The 15,867-nt window shown below is 42.7% G+C and overlaps 1 protein-coding gene across 2 annotated transcripts in view; it reads left to right on the top strand.

The window, feature by feature from the left end:
• pde9ab (phosphodiesterase 9ab) overlaps positions 1-15,867 on the top strand; it is a 76,495-nt gene that overhangs the window by 12,530 nt on the left and 48,098 nt on the right. For both annotated transcript variants that reach the window (XM_043676388.1, XM_043676390.1), the window contains exons 7-8: positions 1,175-1,256; positions 1,796-1,877. In XM_043676388.1, the coding sequence (XP_043532323.1) occupies positions 1,175-1,256; positions 1,796-1,877 (164 nt within the window). The remainder of the gene's footprint in view (positions 1-1,174; positions 1,257-1,795; positions 1,878-15,867) is intronic.

Below are 15,867 nucleotides of genomic sequence, written 5' to 3'. Positions count from 1 at the left end.
TAAAATTGATGGCAGCACCAATGTTATTTTGTATGCAGTAGGTATGAGCGGTTATCAATGGTGACTCATAAGAGCAGCAGAATTATCAACATCAATCGCATCAGCAGTCTCTAAAGATAGCCCTGAAGATTCAGTTGTATATTACATTTTCCTGAACAATGCAGCCTAGGAACAGCCCAGCTTCAATCTTTAAGCAAGGATAGTAACCTGCAGCTATGGTCTCTGCTTCTAGGCACCGGGACCAACTCAGGCAGGGCTTCAACACTATGAACACTCCTGGAATCTGCATTTACCTGAGCTTTAAGATGGAACAGGATTGTGGTCATTAGTCACATGGTCAATATTCTTCCCCCTGAAATCACGTGAATGTTTTCTTGGATAGGGTATGTGAAGGTGGCCAATACTGGTACTAAGTAAAAGCAGAAGGGAAAAGAACGAACATGCAAAGAAATAACATTAACCGTTACCATTCCTGAAAGATTGTGCAAGCTTAAAATGTTGCTGTAACCTATATATTATTACATAGAGCAAACTCTCATTTCTTTGAATCTTGAATCTTTGGAGATCTATATGAGTGTGGAGTTAAGAGAAATACATTCAGATTAGAACAAAGTAATTCAGTGTATCACCTGCAAATTTGCTTTTGAATTTCTTGGACATATTTTTTCCAGTAAATGTTTTGGGGCCTTAAGTTCAGGCACTTGGTGGGACAATGCCTTTACTATCCAAAATTGTCCTCCTTTTCAAACCGTTTGTGCACAAATGGGAAAGAAGGGAAAATGATTGGGACGTGAGGCTGAAATTTAAGATTTTTGTGACTTACTACTGGGCTACCTCAACAACTCTTGCACACATAGAAATCACACATAAGACCATTTTCTTTTTCTCTGATCCATTGATGTGTCTGAAATTTGGGGCCAATCAATCATCACCAGAAAATATTGATACATTCAGATCAACCAATATAGCAGTCCTTTTAGGCATTAGAGAGGGGATGGGAGAAGTTTAACACCTAAACTCAACCCAGTGCTTTCAATAGACTCCGAGAATTGCCATTTCAAGATCAAAAAGAAACATAACATTCAGAGCTTGCCTTTAACTATGATGATAATGAATTCAAAATCCTCTCTTCTACACCTTTTTAAATTTTGTCTGATTTCAATTTTGTTTACAGTGGAAGGCTTAAAGATGGTGGAAATAGAGAAATGTAAGAATGACCTGAAGGTACTCAAGGATGAATTGTCCTTAGGCAGCAGGTGAGAGACCTAAGTAGTCAATAATTATTGTTGTTCATCTAATGAGAGGAAAAATTATAATGAAATAAGTGGTGTGTCAGTGCCACAGCAAATGTCAGGAATGGAACAGAAATTAAAGGATTTTAGCGCAACTCTTTGGCACCGTTTTGAAGGGGAATCTCTCTCAGCCACTAGTGAGAACAGTCAGTGACTGAGTTGAACAGTTCATCTGAAAAATGGTACTCTCTTCCAAAAGTGCAGTACTCCCTCCGTGCACCATTGCAGTGCAATCCTAGATTACCTGCTCAAGTCTTAAGTGAGATTTAACTATCTTTCTGACTTGGGCATGCATATAAATAGGAGAAAGTGAGGACTGGAGATCTGAGCCAAAAGTGTGGTGCTGGAAAAGCACAGCTGGTTAGGCAGCATCCGAGGAGCAGGAGAATTGGTGTTTCAGGCATAAGCCCTTCATCAGGAATATAAATATTCAGCCACAGCTGATTCCTGGATCAGAGATCCACCTGAATGCTCCTAATTTTAACAATTTCCCTTTCTGCCAGATCAAACACATCTTGCAAGCACACAATCGTGGAGGAACCTATAAAACTGACTCTGCAACGTGATGTTCCAAAATATCCCAAGGTAACTGTTCAACTAAAGTAAATCTAGTCAGAGTTGTGGGATAAGAATTGAACTGAACTGAATTAAATCATTTATTGTCACGTATTCAATATAAAATACAGTAAAAAGTGTATACAGCTGCCATGCATAGGCACCATTCACACTAACTTAAAAATACAGAAAGGTATAACTTAGAGTCCTTCTGCTCTGGGATACACCAGCTCAACACCATCTCCCTGCCAGAACTCTGGAGAATGAACACAGTTAAAAATAATCAGCATTACTCATGACTGTAATTACTAGCCTTGGCTGGTTGGAAGCAGAAGAGAGTAATGGAGAATGTAGAAGAATATAGTCTTCTCTCATTTTGCATCTCAGGAGAGGAAAGGTTGAAGTCCAGGCAGGGAAACGGAGTTGAATTGTTTTCTGTGAATGTTAACAGAGTGCGCATGAATCTGTGTAGAGATGCAAAAGTTTTTTTTTATATAACCTGCCTCATGCCTGACCTATATGAAACCCAACAGCAGGTTTAGGCTATTCAGAAATCCCAATATCTAAGAACAGTCTAGCATTAGGTGAAGATTACATATTTGCCAATGCTGCTGGAGGTTAACCAGGCAAATTATATAAACAAGTTTTGGAGTAGCTATAAACATCCTTCAATCACTGAGGAATTGTCGTACACAATTACCTGGAGTTGAGTGGAAAGGCTTCCAAAGTACAGAGTTGTCTAGTGATCCTCTCTACTCAATGATCAGCATGGATTGAGGTAGACCTCCCCAGTGCAAGTATTGCATGGCCAAGTACACAACAACTGATGTGGTTAAATGGTTAGGTGGGCCACAGAAACCCAAACAATAAACCAAGACTTAACTAAGAACTCCTCTGTCCAAGATGCCTTTTTTTAAAACTGTTCGGAGGCTCCTGTGATATGGTTGCAGGAATAAGGAATTATACTGCATAGTTGAGGAAGCAGAGCCATGCCAACAGCCAACATCTGTACTGTTGAGTTGACAGTGCAGTAACCTGTTATCATTGATCATTAAGGTGAGATAATGTTCCTAGCAGCAGTTTTATTAAGAGTGCTAATAAAAGATTGAGGGTGCAAACTCTCCACTGGTTGCAGTCATAGCTGGCCTATTGGATGATGGTTGTGGTTGTTGGATGTCAGTCATCTCCGCTCCAGGACATCTCTGCAGGAGTTCCTCAGGGTAGTGTCCTAGGCACAAACATCTGCTTCATCAGTCACCTCCCCTCCATCATAAGGTCTAAAATGGGAATGTTCACTGAGCATTACACAATGTTCAGCACATTCACAACTCTTCAGATACTGAAGTAGTCCATGTTCAAATACAGCAAGCCTTGGACAATATCCAGGCTTGGCGAAAGTGAGGATTGCAGATGCTGGAGATTAGAGTCCAGATTAGAGTGGTGCTGGAAAAGCACAGCAGGTCAAGCAGCATTCAAGGGGCACAAAATTGACGTTGCGGGAAAGTCTAAGGGCTCCTGTCTCAATATCCAGGCTTGGGCTGATACACAGTAAATAACATTGGCACCACACACAGAATGATAGGCAATGACCATCTCCAATAAGATACAATCTAACCTTCACCCCTTGACAGTCAGTGGTGTTATCATCACTGAATCCCTCAATATCAATATCCTGGGTGTTACCATTGACCAGAAACTCAACAACTCGTCACATATATACACTGGCTACAAGAGCAGGCCAGAGGCTACAAAGCCTGCAGTGAGTAACTCCTCTTCTGACTCCCCAAAGCCGCTCCACCATCTACAAGGCACAAGTAGTGAGTTTGATGGAATACTTCCTGCCTGCCTGTCTGGATGGCAGAAGCTCCAACAACACTCGAGCAGCTTCACATTATCAAGGACAAAGCCTGCCTTATTGACACCATAAGCTCCACTCCCTCCACCACTAATGCTCAGTAGCAGCAGTGTGTACAAATCTACAAGATGCATTGCAGAAATTCACCAAAGATTCTTAGACAGCATCTTCCAAATCCATGACCATTTCCATCTAGAAGGACAAGGACAGTAGGTATATGGGAAAACCACCAGCTGCAAGTTCCCCTCCAAGCCACTTGCCATTCTGACTTGGAAACATATCGCCTTCCTTTCTGTGTCACTGGATCAAAAGCCTCAAACTCCCTCCCTAATAGCATTGTGGGTCAAGCTACAGCACATGGACTGGTTCAAGGAGGCATTCTGAAGGGCAATTAGGGATGGGTAATAAATGCTGGCCCAGCTAGTGTTGCCTCTGCCTTGAGTGAATTAAAGTAAAGTTAGGGCCTTTTTTTTTTTAAGAAAGAAAACACAAGCTACTGTGTAGCTCGCGACAAGTCTCTCGCTTCACTTGGTCAGCAGATTAACCAGGTTTACAGAGTTTACCTACATATCTTATTAACAGACACCGATCTGACATCAAATGTTAGCTCAAGCCTACAGACCAAGCATCTTGTGACATACTCTTTTGCAATTGCAATGATTGCATCAAACTCAGGTGTAAGCTATAGCTCAGTCAACTTTTCATTTGTTGAAACCAGAGGCCAATCCAATGAGTGGGACTCTGATAGTAGAATGCCCTCTGTAAATTTCCCATGAACATTGGCTGAAAGGGAGCAGGGCAAAAGTGAGGACTGCAGATGCTGGAAACCAGAGTTTAGATTAGAATGGTGCTGAAAAAGCACAGCAGGTCAGGCAGCATCCGAGGAGCAGGAAAATCGACATTTCGGCCAAAGGCCTTCATCAGGAAAGGGATCAGACAGCCCTTTGAGGCAGATAGTCATAAGAATTCTAAGAACAGATACAATGACTCACTGATTCCCAATGGGAAAGCATCAGGTCTGTGTTTACCATTGTCCTTGATAAGAAAGGTGAAAAAAGATGTTTGCTACGCCTGTAAGTGTACTATACTTGTCTTTGTGCTTTGCACAGCAATAATAATCGACACCTGGAGAATCCAGGCTATGATTTCTTACACTCTACCACTTGTGCTCACCATGCAGTCGCTTTGAACCTGTTTCTGCCATTTATGTATTTATAACAACCTAGCATATAAAGGTCCTAGTGCATTCAAAAAACAACAGGTATATTGGTTACTTAATAGTAAGACTTGCATTTGTTTCATGCTTTTCACAACTTTTGAGCATCTCAAAGTGCTTTTATAGTCATTGAGGTAGTTTTTCAAGCGAGTCACTGCTGTAATGTAGGAAGCAAGGCAATTAACTTGTTCACAGTAATACCCCACAAAACAATTTGTAATAGGGACTACATAATCTGTTTATTGGAATGGTGATTAAGGATAAATATTGTCTGGGTCACTCGGGATATCAGTTTTGCTCCTTTACAAAATAATGTCATGGGATATTTTGCCTCTGTCTGAGAAGGCAGTTGGGAGTGGATCTTGGTTTAACTTCTCATCCAAAATCTGCTGAGCAACTACTGACAAAAAAAAGTGTTAAATACAGGAGACCCAGCCCGCAGAGAAAAACATATTGCAATTAACAAGTCGCAACCAGACAGGACCCATAAACTAAAATAACTCATCTACAACCTGTGACAAATCTAATGTGAATCTAATCTGATCCCTGTATATGGATTAAATAAAAACATAAGATGGGAGAAGGTGTAGGGATCCCTCGAACCTGCCCTGCTATTTAATAAGATTATGGATGATCTAATTGTGACCTTAACTCTAATTTCCTTTGATCCTCCTGTCAATTTAAAGATCTGTCTAACTGAATCTTAATTATATTTGGTGACCCAGCCTCCACTCTTCACTGGAAAAGAGAATTGCAAACACCAATGCCCCCCTCAGGAGAAAAAAAAAACATTTTTCCTCATCTCCATTGAAAATGGGAGGCTCTTCTATTTTGGAACTGTCACCAGTGATAGACTCGTACATGACGGGCAACATCCTTTTAACTTTGTCAAGCCCTCATAGAATGTTTTAGTTTTCAGTAAAATCACTTTACCTTCCATACCTCTAATGAGGATAGGCCCAAACTGCTTACTTTTTCCTCCTAGGACAAAGAACTCACCCCATGACTAAGAAAGTGAACCTTCTCTGAACAGCTTTCAATGCAGGTATGCACCTCCCTAAGTATGATAACTTTACCAAAGGAGTGATCTTGCCAATGCCTTGTACAGTTGTAGCAAGACTTCTCCACACACCATCTGAACTCACTCGGAAGGAAAAACAAACATTCTATTGGTCTTCCTAATTACTTGGTGTGTCTGTATGCAGAATTTGAGTTTTGTGTACAATGACAACCATACCCTTCTGTTCTACCACATTCTGTACTTTCCATCCACTTAAGTAATTTTCTGCTTTTCTATTCTTCCTGTCAAAGTGGACAGTCTAACATTTTATTTGACATAATACACAATCTCAGTTTTCTCTTTACTCCACCTATCAATATTCTTTTGCAGACTCTTTCTACCCTCCTTACGATTTCCTTTTCTAACTATCTTCACATCATTTGAAAAGTTTGGCTGCTATACAGTTTGTTCCTTCATCCAAGTTATGAATGTAGGTCATAAAGAGTTGAAGCCCCAGCACTGATTCCTGTGATACTCAGTTAGTTGCATTTCGCCATCAAGGAAATGACCCATTTATCGGTTTCCTGTTAGGTACACAGATCTCTATCCATGCCAATATATAACTTCCAACACCATAGGCTTTTAAGCTTAGTACTGTAACTTTTTAATGTGGCATCTTGTTGAATGTCTTTTGGAAATCCAAAAAACATGCATCTGTTGGTATCTCTTTATTTACCTTGCTTGTTTTCTTCAAAAAGGTCGATTAAATTGTTAAACTTAATTTGTCTTTTGCAAAACCGTGTGGATCTGCCTGCTTGTGTTATGATACTCCAAATATCCTAGTTAAGAACTTTAATACTGGATTCTAGCATTTCTCAATGGCAGACATTAGTCTAACTGGTGTATTGTTCCCTGGTTTCTGTCCCCCTCTTGAACAGAGGTGTTAAATTTGACTTTTTCCAATTTGCCATAATCTAAATATTTTGGACTCTAGTGCAGACCATCATTTCCAGTGGACTCGTCAGTCTTAAGTCCCATTTTTTTTCATTTACTTTTTCTCTTGTGATTGTGATGGTTTATGTTCCTCCTTTCATAATCAGAGGGTCATTGAGTCAGACGGAAAGAAACAGACCCTTCGGTCCAACTTGTCCATGCCAACCATAATTCCAAACTAAACTAGTCCCAACTGCCTGCTCCTTGCTCCTATCCCTCCAAACATTTCTTATTCATGTACTTATTCAAATGTCTTTCAAATATTATAGCTGTACCCTCGTCCACTATTTCCTCTGGATGTTCATTCCACACATGAACCACTCCCCTTGTAAAACAAAAATTGTCCCTTATGTCCTTTTAAAAACTTTCTCCTCTCAACTTAAAAACATGCCGCCTAGCCTTGAAATCTTCCACCCTGGGGAAAATACACCTGTCATTCACCTTCTCTACATGCCTCATGACCTTAAACCTCTATAAGGTCACCTCCCAACCTCCTACGCTCCAGTGACAAAAGTCCCAGCCTGTCCAGCCTTTCTTTATTTCTCAAATCCTCCATTCCCAGCAACATCCTGGTAAATCTTTTCTGCACCCTCTCAAGTTTACTAATATCCTTCCTATAACTTGGCAACCAGAATTGGATGCAGTACTCCAGAAGAGGCCTCACCAACATCCTGTACACCATCAACATGACATCAAATTCCTATATTCAAAGGACTGAGCAATGAAGGCAAGCATGTTAAATGCCTTTTAAACCACCCTTTCGCCATGTATGTAATTTTTAAAGTTTGCATCACCTGAACAGTCTGACGGGTCTGTTTCTGTGCTTGTATGACATTATGACTGTGACTATGGAAGGAGGAACATATTCCCTCATGATCACAAGAGAAAAAGTAATGGGACAATTAATGGGACTTGAGGCTGATCAGTCCCTCTGTTCCACAAGACTACAACACTTCGCTTTTGGTTTTGTGTTCACTGCTGTGAAGGCGGAAAATATTTGCTCAAAGAATCTGCCATTTCCTCATTTCCCATGAGTAAGTTCCCAGTCTCAACTTTAACAAAAATGTTCACTTTAGCTACTCTCTTCCTTTCTATATAGTGTTTTTGTTTATTGTTAGGTTTAACTCACTTGGCCCCCTTCATTATTGTTGTTTTTGTTGTGTTTTGCTGGTTTCCAAAACTTTTTTCCATCTTTTAACCTTTCACTAATTTTAGTATTGTATACATTTTCTTTCAATTTAGTATCATCCAATCCTTGCTTATTTGGAAATAGTGCATTCTTCTGGCATAGTCTTTATTCCTCAATAGAATAGTGGCTGAGGCTGAGGGGTGACCCCTTATAGAGGTTTATAAAATTGTGAGGGGCATAGAGAGGGTAAATAGCAAAGGTCTTTTCCCTGGGGTGGGGTAGTCCAGAACTGGAGAGCATAGGTTTAAGGTGAGAGGGGAAAAATTTAAAAAGGACCGAAGGAGCAACTTTTTCATGTAGAGGGTGGAATGAGCTGCCAGAGGAAGTGGTGGAGATTGGTACATTTTAAACAGCGTCTGGATGAGTACATGAATATGAGGGTTTAAAGGGATATGGTCAAATGCTGACAAATGGGACTAGGTTAGTTTAGAATTTTTGGTCAGCATGGACAAGTTGGACCAAAGGGTCTGTTTCCATGTTGTACAATTCTATGACTCTAACTTATGAATTATCTCCTTTTAAAATGCCATTGCTCCTCTACCATTTTACCTTGCTCCTCATCATTAGTCTAATTTTAAACACAACCTGTTAAAATGATCTACTGAGCAAAATAAATTATGTTTGATGTACACATGGTGCAACGAGCTCAGTTTAAAAAGTGAGAGCTGCTGCAGTGCTGATTTTGTGGTTTGTGCTGACTGGGTGTTTGTTTACTTCTCTGAAGAATCCTCACTGAGATACTTATGTTAGAGCCATACTGAACATCAAACGCGGTGATAGCACCCTTTTGAATATTAAAAAAACAAGTTTTTGATTAAAATGTGCATCTGTGTTCACTGTATTGTCCTGTCTGACTGATGTGTTTGCCAGTTCCAGGAATACATATTAGAGGTTAATGCTTCCTCCCACCTACTAGTCTGTGTTAGCTCGGTTTTGAAACCAAGAAAGGTCTGTTGAAAATAGTCCTGTTTTGATAGATCTCCGACCCACCCACAAACCTTCCCACCAAATGTTTATACTTTTCTCCAGAAGTTCTTTTCTTTCTCTCAAACCTGTTAACGTTATCTTTGTCCCCTTTAATGAACTATTGCACATGTCTGTGGCTGTTTCTTTGTGTGAAATGCTATCTATTTTTCATCTATCTCTCCAGATCAGTGTTCCCAAATGTTTTCCCACTGTGTGACCCCAGTTTGATGTTTGAATCTTGTCACAAGCCTTGATGAGAGTTGAGAATGGCTCTTGCTCTCTCCATCCCAATCTGCTAATCTTTTCTGATTGGTCAATCTTCATACTGTAAAACTCATTGGGTCAAACCAGTCCATGGAGAAAGTGAGGTCTGCAGATGCTGGAGATCAAAGTTGAAACTTTATTGCTGGAACAGCACAGCAGGTCAGGCAGCATCCAGGGAACAGGAGATTCGACGTTTCGGGCACAGGCCCTTCTTTTCCTGAAGAAGGGCCTGTGCCCGAAACGTCGAATCTCCTGTTCCCTGGATGCTGCCTGACCTGCTGTGCTGTTCCAGCAATAAAGTTTCAACTCAAACCAGTCCATGCCAAATATAACCTGCCTACCTGCCTGCTCCTGGCCCATATCCCACCAAACCTTTGATTCATGTACCTAGCCAAATGACCTTTTTTTTATAAATATATTTATTAGCAAAAAAGACTTTTTTGTTTTTCAAAAATATGAAGCTATTGAAAATAACATACCAGTAAAATAAAAAAAATGCAAATTACAATACTACTACTGTCTACTACTAACTACTAACCTACCCTTTCATACACAACAAAACCAAATACTGTGCAAACTAGCACCAATAAAGAAGTGACTAATAAAGCAACAAAAAACACACGCAAAGTTTCCAAACAAAAAATGGGAGCATTGTGTGTATATGTGTCTATATACACCTGTATTAACTCAGGAGACCTTTCTCAGGGTTCAGCAAACCTAACCATCTTGGTTAAACAAATGCCCTAGTTAAGATAGCAGACAGATCTATGTCCAAATAACTCAAAGGCTGCCGTGCCCTTTTTTTAAAAAAAAGGTCTGTTGTGTGGTGCACCATATATGTGAGAAAACACAAGGGAATGTGCTCCATAACTAATTCCTGCCATCCCCGTAAGCTGGTGCGTTCTCAGATACCCAATTGATCGGAATATTCTTCCATGCACAGTAACAATACTAAATAGTTTCTTTCTACGCCCGTCTAAAGAAGATAAATTTGGTAGACCTAGGAGGAGAGATGTCGGGTCTACTTTAACTTTGGTCCTCAATACCTTCCCTATTTCTCCTGCCACAGCGCTCCAATAAACACTGAGCTTGTGGTATTTCCAGGGTAAGAGTCCCTACACTTATTATACATTCAGGTCACATTGGAGATGCCCCTTTTTTAAACTTTGCCAGACGGTCCAGTGTCAGATGAACCCTGTGCAGAACTTTTGACTGCATAGCGCATGTCCTATTACAAACTGATCTTTCACACATTTCTCTCAAATGTCCTCCCACGTATCAGAAGAGATCTCCACTCCTAGCTCATACTCCCAGACTTCTTATAACTGGTTAATATCCTGCCAGGCCCTGCCAGCCAGCAGGCAATAGAGGGCACTAACCGAGAGGGTGCTTGTGGCATGTAGCAACAACCTCTCTGTAACGGGCCCTTGGGCTTAGTGAGAAATGTAGTCTTCTTCTGGATGAAATCCCTAACCTGAAAAGATCTCTGCTGGGCAGCCTGTGTTTACGGCTCAGTTGCTCAAAAAACATCATAACCTCCCACTCAAACAAGTCTCCCAAACTGGAAACTTCTCTCACTGCCCAAAGTTTGAACCCTGGTTCAAACCCATCATCCCTGGTCAGAACCCCAGAATAAACTGTGGGAGTGAGTGGCGAAGTCTTTGATAAGCAACCCTCACTTTGACGCATCGCCCTCCATGCCTTGACTGTACTAATAACAATGGGGTTCCGGCAGTGGTCCAGAACTATCCTTATCTTATCCATGAACAGGTTAATAAGAAGGCACCTTGCCTGGGAGGTCTCGATATCCAGCCGTATTGAGCCTGGTTGTTACCTGCCCAGTTGTGCGCACAGGACAGCAGGGAACTCTATTGATACCTCCTGATGTCTGGGAAATCAACTCCTCCCTATCCTTGAGGCAACTGCAATTTAGTAAGTTTGATGAGGGGCCGCCCACGATGCCAGACGAAGGGATTAAACCAATCCATAAGTTTTCGTAACTTTGACCTGGGAAACATTATAGGTGCATATGCATGGGATAAAGCAAACCAGGAAGGACCTTCATCTTTATAAGGGCTAATTGGCCCAAGCACAGAATTGGAAGAGCCTCCCATCTCTGGAGATCCCACCTAATATTGTCAAGCAGGTGAGCAAAATGAGTCCAAAATAACTCCTCAAACATGGGGGTATTAAAGATACTTTGCTATCAGTAATCCGTCTGTGGCCACTTAAAGGGGAACCTAGGGCCACCTTCAACCTCTGGCACTTCATTGAGGTCTCCCAAAGACATAGCCTCCGACTTTGCAAAGTTGGCCTTATATCCTGAAAAAGCCCCAAATGAATTAATATTTCGTATCAGATGGGGTACGGAGGTCATCAGGTCTGAGAAAAACAGAAGGACAAATTGCCCATAGTGTTAGGTGCATTAGTCAGAGGGAAATGGGTCTGGGTGGGTTACTGTTCAGAGGGTCGGTGTGGACTGGTTGGGTCGAAGGGCCTGTTTCCACACTGTGGGGAATCTAATCTTAAAAAAACATTATCCACATACAGTGTAATCTTGTGTACCCCCGATCCCACTTCTGGAGCGGTTATGTGAACATTATGATGAATGGCCTCAGCCAGTGGCTCTATCACCAACGTAGACGACAATGGTGAGAGGGGGCAGCCTTGTCGACAACCCCGACCAATCGTAAAATTCTCAGACTTCACCCCGTTGGTGATGACTGCAGCCAGAGGGTGGCGATATAAAACCTCCACCCACTTAACAAAGACTCCACCCAGCCCAAACTGCTCTAAGACATAAGAGATATGGCCATTCCACCCAGTCAAATGCTTTCTCTGCATCGAAGGAAATTACCAAACTCTGGATCAATTGTTGCTGATAAGCTTGGACCATATTCAGCAACCTTCTAATATTATTAGAGGACCTACGGCCCCTTATAAAACCGGTCTGGTCCTCTTTGACAATATAGGGCAACACCTTCTTCAATCTCATCGTCAATATCTTAGACAGAGTCTTAAAATCTGAATTTAATAGAGAGATGGGCCTGTATGAGGCACAATCCTCAGGAACCTTCCCCTAAGAATTAGGGAAATATTAGCTTCTCTCAAAGATGGTGGTAGGCATTCATGCACATAGGAGTGATTGTACATCTCCAACATCAGCCCTGACAGAATCCCGATAAACTCCTTTTAAAACTCACCCAGGAGATCATCAAGGCCAGGCGCATTTCCACTCTGAAGTTGCGTAGCAGCCTCCTGTATTTCCTGAACCGTCAAGAGGGCATTAAAGAGAGAGCGTTGCCCCCGGAAGGTCCAGGCTCTTAAAAAAGGCTTCCATTTTGGCCGTCCTATCCTCGCAACCTTCAGACCGATACAATTCAGAGTAAAAACTCTGAAAAGCCTCATTAATCCTTTTGGCATTGTATGTAAAGACCCCGGTGCTGTCGCTGATTGCAATAATGGATTGGGGAGCACGCTTTTTCCTAGTCAGGTATGCTAAATACTTCCCTGACCCATTCTCGAAACACCTTTGTCTAGCAAAAACAAATTCTTTCTTTGCAATTTGTGTAAATATTGAATTCAGGGCAGCGTGAAGGGCAACGATCCACTGTAGGTTCGTCACCAAAGGCCTCGCAAAATGTGCCACCTTAGTGGCTTTCAACTGCGTTTCAAGTAGATGCTATTGTTCTCTCTTCTGTTGTTTCTGGCTAGCCGGATAAGAAATAGCTAATCCCTAGCAAAGACCTTAGCGGTATCCCATAGCATAGACTGACTACTAGCTGTGCCTGAACTGATAGTCAAAAACACCTGAAACTCCCTCAAAAAGTATTACACAAATTTGGAATCCTTAAGGAGAAAAGGATCCAGACGCCAGTTCCGCAAACCTAGCCCCTCACTCTTGGCCTTAACCTCCAAATATACTCATAGAGTCGCAGAATTGTGTATACAAAAACGACTCTATCATAACTACAAACAACTATTGCTACCAAAATGCTACAAAGAAAGCAACAATAAAACTTTGAACGCAAGACTCTTCCCTGCTGTCCAGAGGGGGCACTCACTCTACCCATCCCCTCTTGCACAGCTCGTTCAGGCCCAGACTGTGCCTCAGCCTTAGGCAAAAAAAGTGTAAATAAACAGGAAAATGATCCTGAAGGCTACAAAAGAAGACAAAGTCAGGATAAGCCCTCTGTCTACCCCTGGCTCCATGTCACCCCGATTTGCGACTAAAAGAGAAAAAGAACAAAAAAAAGGAAAGCAACAAAGGGTACCCACAAAATTGCCCATGATAAAATCCAGTTATAAAAGTATAATACGAACAACATATTCCAAGATTTTTGTTTTTTTTTAAATTATTAGGGAAATAGAAAGGAAAAGGGAAGAAGGGAAAACACAGGGAAAGAAAGAAGAGAGAACGAATATTAACCGTATTCTTCAGACCAATCAGTCTGTTTAAAGTGTCTACAAAGTTCTTGGCTTTATCCACCAAGTCAAATGTATAAACAGGATCCTAGTGGCTGAAACGGAGCACCGCGGGGTACCTCGTGGGGTACTGGATACCCAGGTTCCTCAGCCTCTTTTTCACTTCATCGAAGGACTTCCTCTTTCGAATTACAGCAGCCAAGAAATCCTAGAAAAACATGATTTTTGACCCCTTGTGCAGCAGTGCCTGTGAAACTTTCCCCAGTAATCTGGAGGCTTCTATCACCTTTTACTTGTCCCTGTATGTGAGGAAGTGCACTAGGACTGGGCGGGTGCACTAGGACTGGGCGGGGGCACTGTACCGGCCCAGACCTGTGCAGTGCGATCCGATAGGCCCTTTCAATCTGCAGCTGGCCATATTTTAAGGCCGAGGAACTGCGGCAAGCAGTTTTTAAAGAAGCTGACTGGCTGTCCATCTTCTTTACCCTCCGGGAGCCCGACAATCTGCAGATTCATTCTCCGAGTTTGATTTTCGAGGGCATCGATCTGATCTCGCAAGGCCCGTACCTCCCGCTCCAGCACCTGACTCCGTCCGAACGAAGACTTGATCGTCCTCTCCGAGGCCTTGGTTCAACCCGCTGCTCCCTGAGGCCCCGTTCTTGCTTCTGCAGCTTGGATGCAATGGGTTGGACCTGGGCACAGACCTCCTCCATCGCAGCCTTGACCTTCTGGGTGAGTCTCTCCATCGCCGTCGCCAGTTCCTGAGAGTCTGTCAGGTTCCCCGGAGGTTCAGGAGAGACTGCTGCTGGTGTGCCCAGTGCTGCAGGGAGTGTCCTCCCTGCTGCTGTTTGCTCGTTCCTTTTCCTTTTGGCATCCTTCCCACTCCAAATTGTCAACGAATATGTGTTTTTCAAGTTTTTAAATTAACAATTCCTCCATGTAAGTTGGCCAGGTATGGTAAAAAAAAACACCAATGTGTCTTGGCTATTGGGCAGAGCTGTCCACGGCAGTTCGACTGAATCGTCACCATCTTGCCAAGTCACTGTCAAATGTCTTTCAAACATTGTAATTGTGCCCATGTCCACCACTTCCTCAGGAAGTTTATTCCACACTCAAACCACCCTCTGCTTTAAAAAGGTTGCCCTCGTGTCCTGTTTAAATCTCTCTCCTCTCACCTTAAAAATGTGTTCCCTTGTCTTGAAATCCCTCATACTAGAGAAAAGACTCCTACCTTAACTCTGTCTATACTCCTCATGCTGATAAACTTCTGTAAGGTCATCTCTCAACCTCCCATGATTCAGTCAAAAAGGTAGACAAGCAGGAAGCTGGAGGAACACAGCAAGCCAGGCAGCATCAGGAGGTGGAGAAGCTGATGCTCCATGTGTGACCCTTCAGGACTGGGGATGGGTGTGGGGGGAGCTGCACAAAAAGAGTAGGGTTGGTGGAGGATTTTGGGTGGGGAGAGCGGAAGGTGGGTGAGGTAGTGATTGGTGAAGACAAGTAGAGGGTACAACCTGGGTGGTCAATGGGAGGAATGAGTCTAGTTGGTGGCAAGGAGGAGTGGAAGTGAGGGGGAGAGGCTGGGAAGGGAGTCAGGGAATGGGGAGGAAGATTATTTGAAATTGGAGAACTCAATGTTGAGTCCTCCGGGCTGTAGGCTGCCCAGGCGGAAGATGAGATGTTGTTCCTCCAATTTGCGGTTTGGTCCATTGTGACAATGGAGGCGGCCAAGGATGGTCATGTTGGAAAGGAGTGGTTGGGGGAATTGAAATGGACGGCGACTGGGAGGTCTGTTCGGCCCCAGAGGACCCGGCTGAGATACTCTGAACCGTTCCCTAAATGTACGTTCAGTTTCCCTGATGTAGAGAAGACCACATTGGGAGCACCTGATGCAGTAAACCAGGTTGGAAGAGATGCACTCTGAACCCCGTTCCCTAAATGTATGTTCAGTTTCCCCGATGCAGAGAAGACCACATCGGGAGCACCTGATGCAGTAAACCAGGTTGGAAGAGATGCAGGTGAACCTCTGTCTCACCTGGAAGGGCTGTTTGGGGCCCTGGATGGAGTTGAGGGGTGTGGTCTGCTGGCAGGTTTTGCATCTTTTCTGGTTGC

Source organism: Chiloscyllium plagiosum, chromosome 35, assembly GCF_004010195.1.
Source record: "Chiloscyllium plagiosum isolate BGI_BamShark_2017 chromosome 35, ASM401019v2, whole genome shotgun sequence".
Lineage (NCBI taxonomy): Eukaryota > Metazoa > Chordata > Chondrichthyes > Orectolobiformes > Hemiscylliidae > Chiloscyllium > Chiloscyllium plagiosum.
This window is presented reverse-complemented; position numbering and strand designations above follow the sequence as displayed.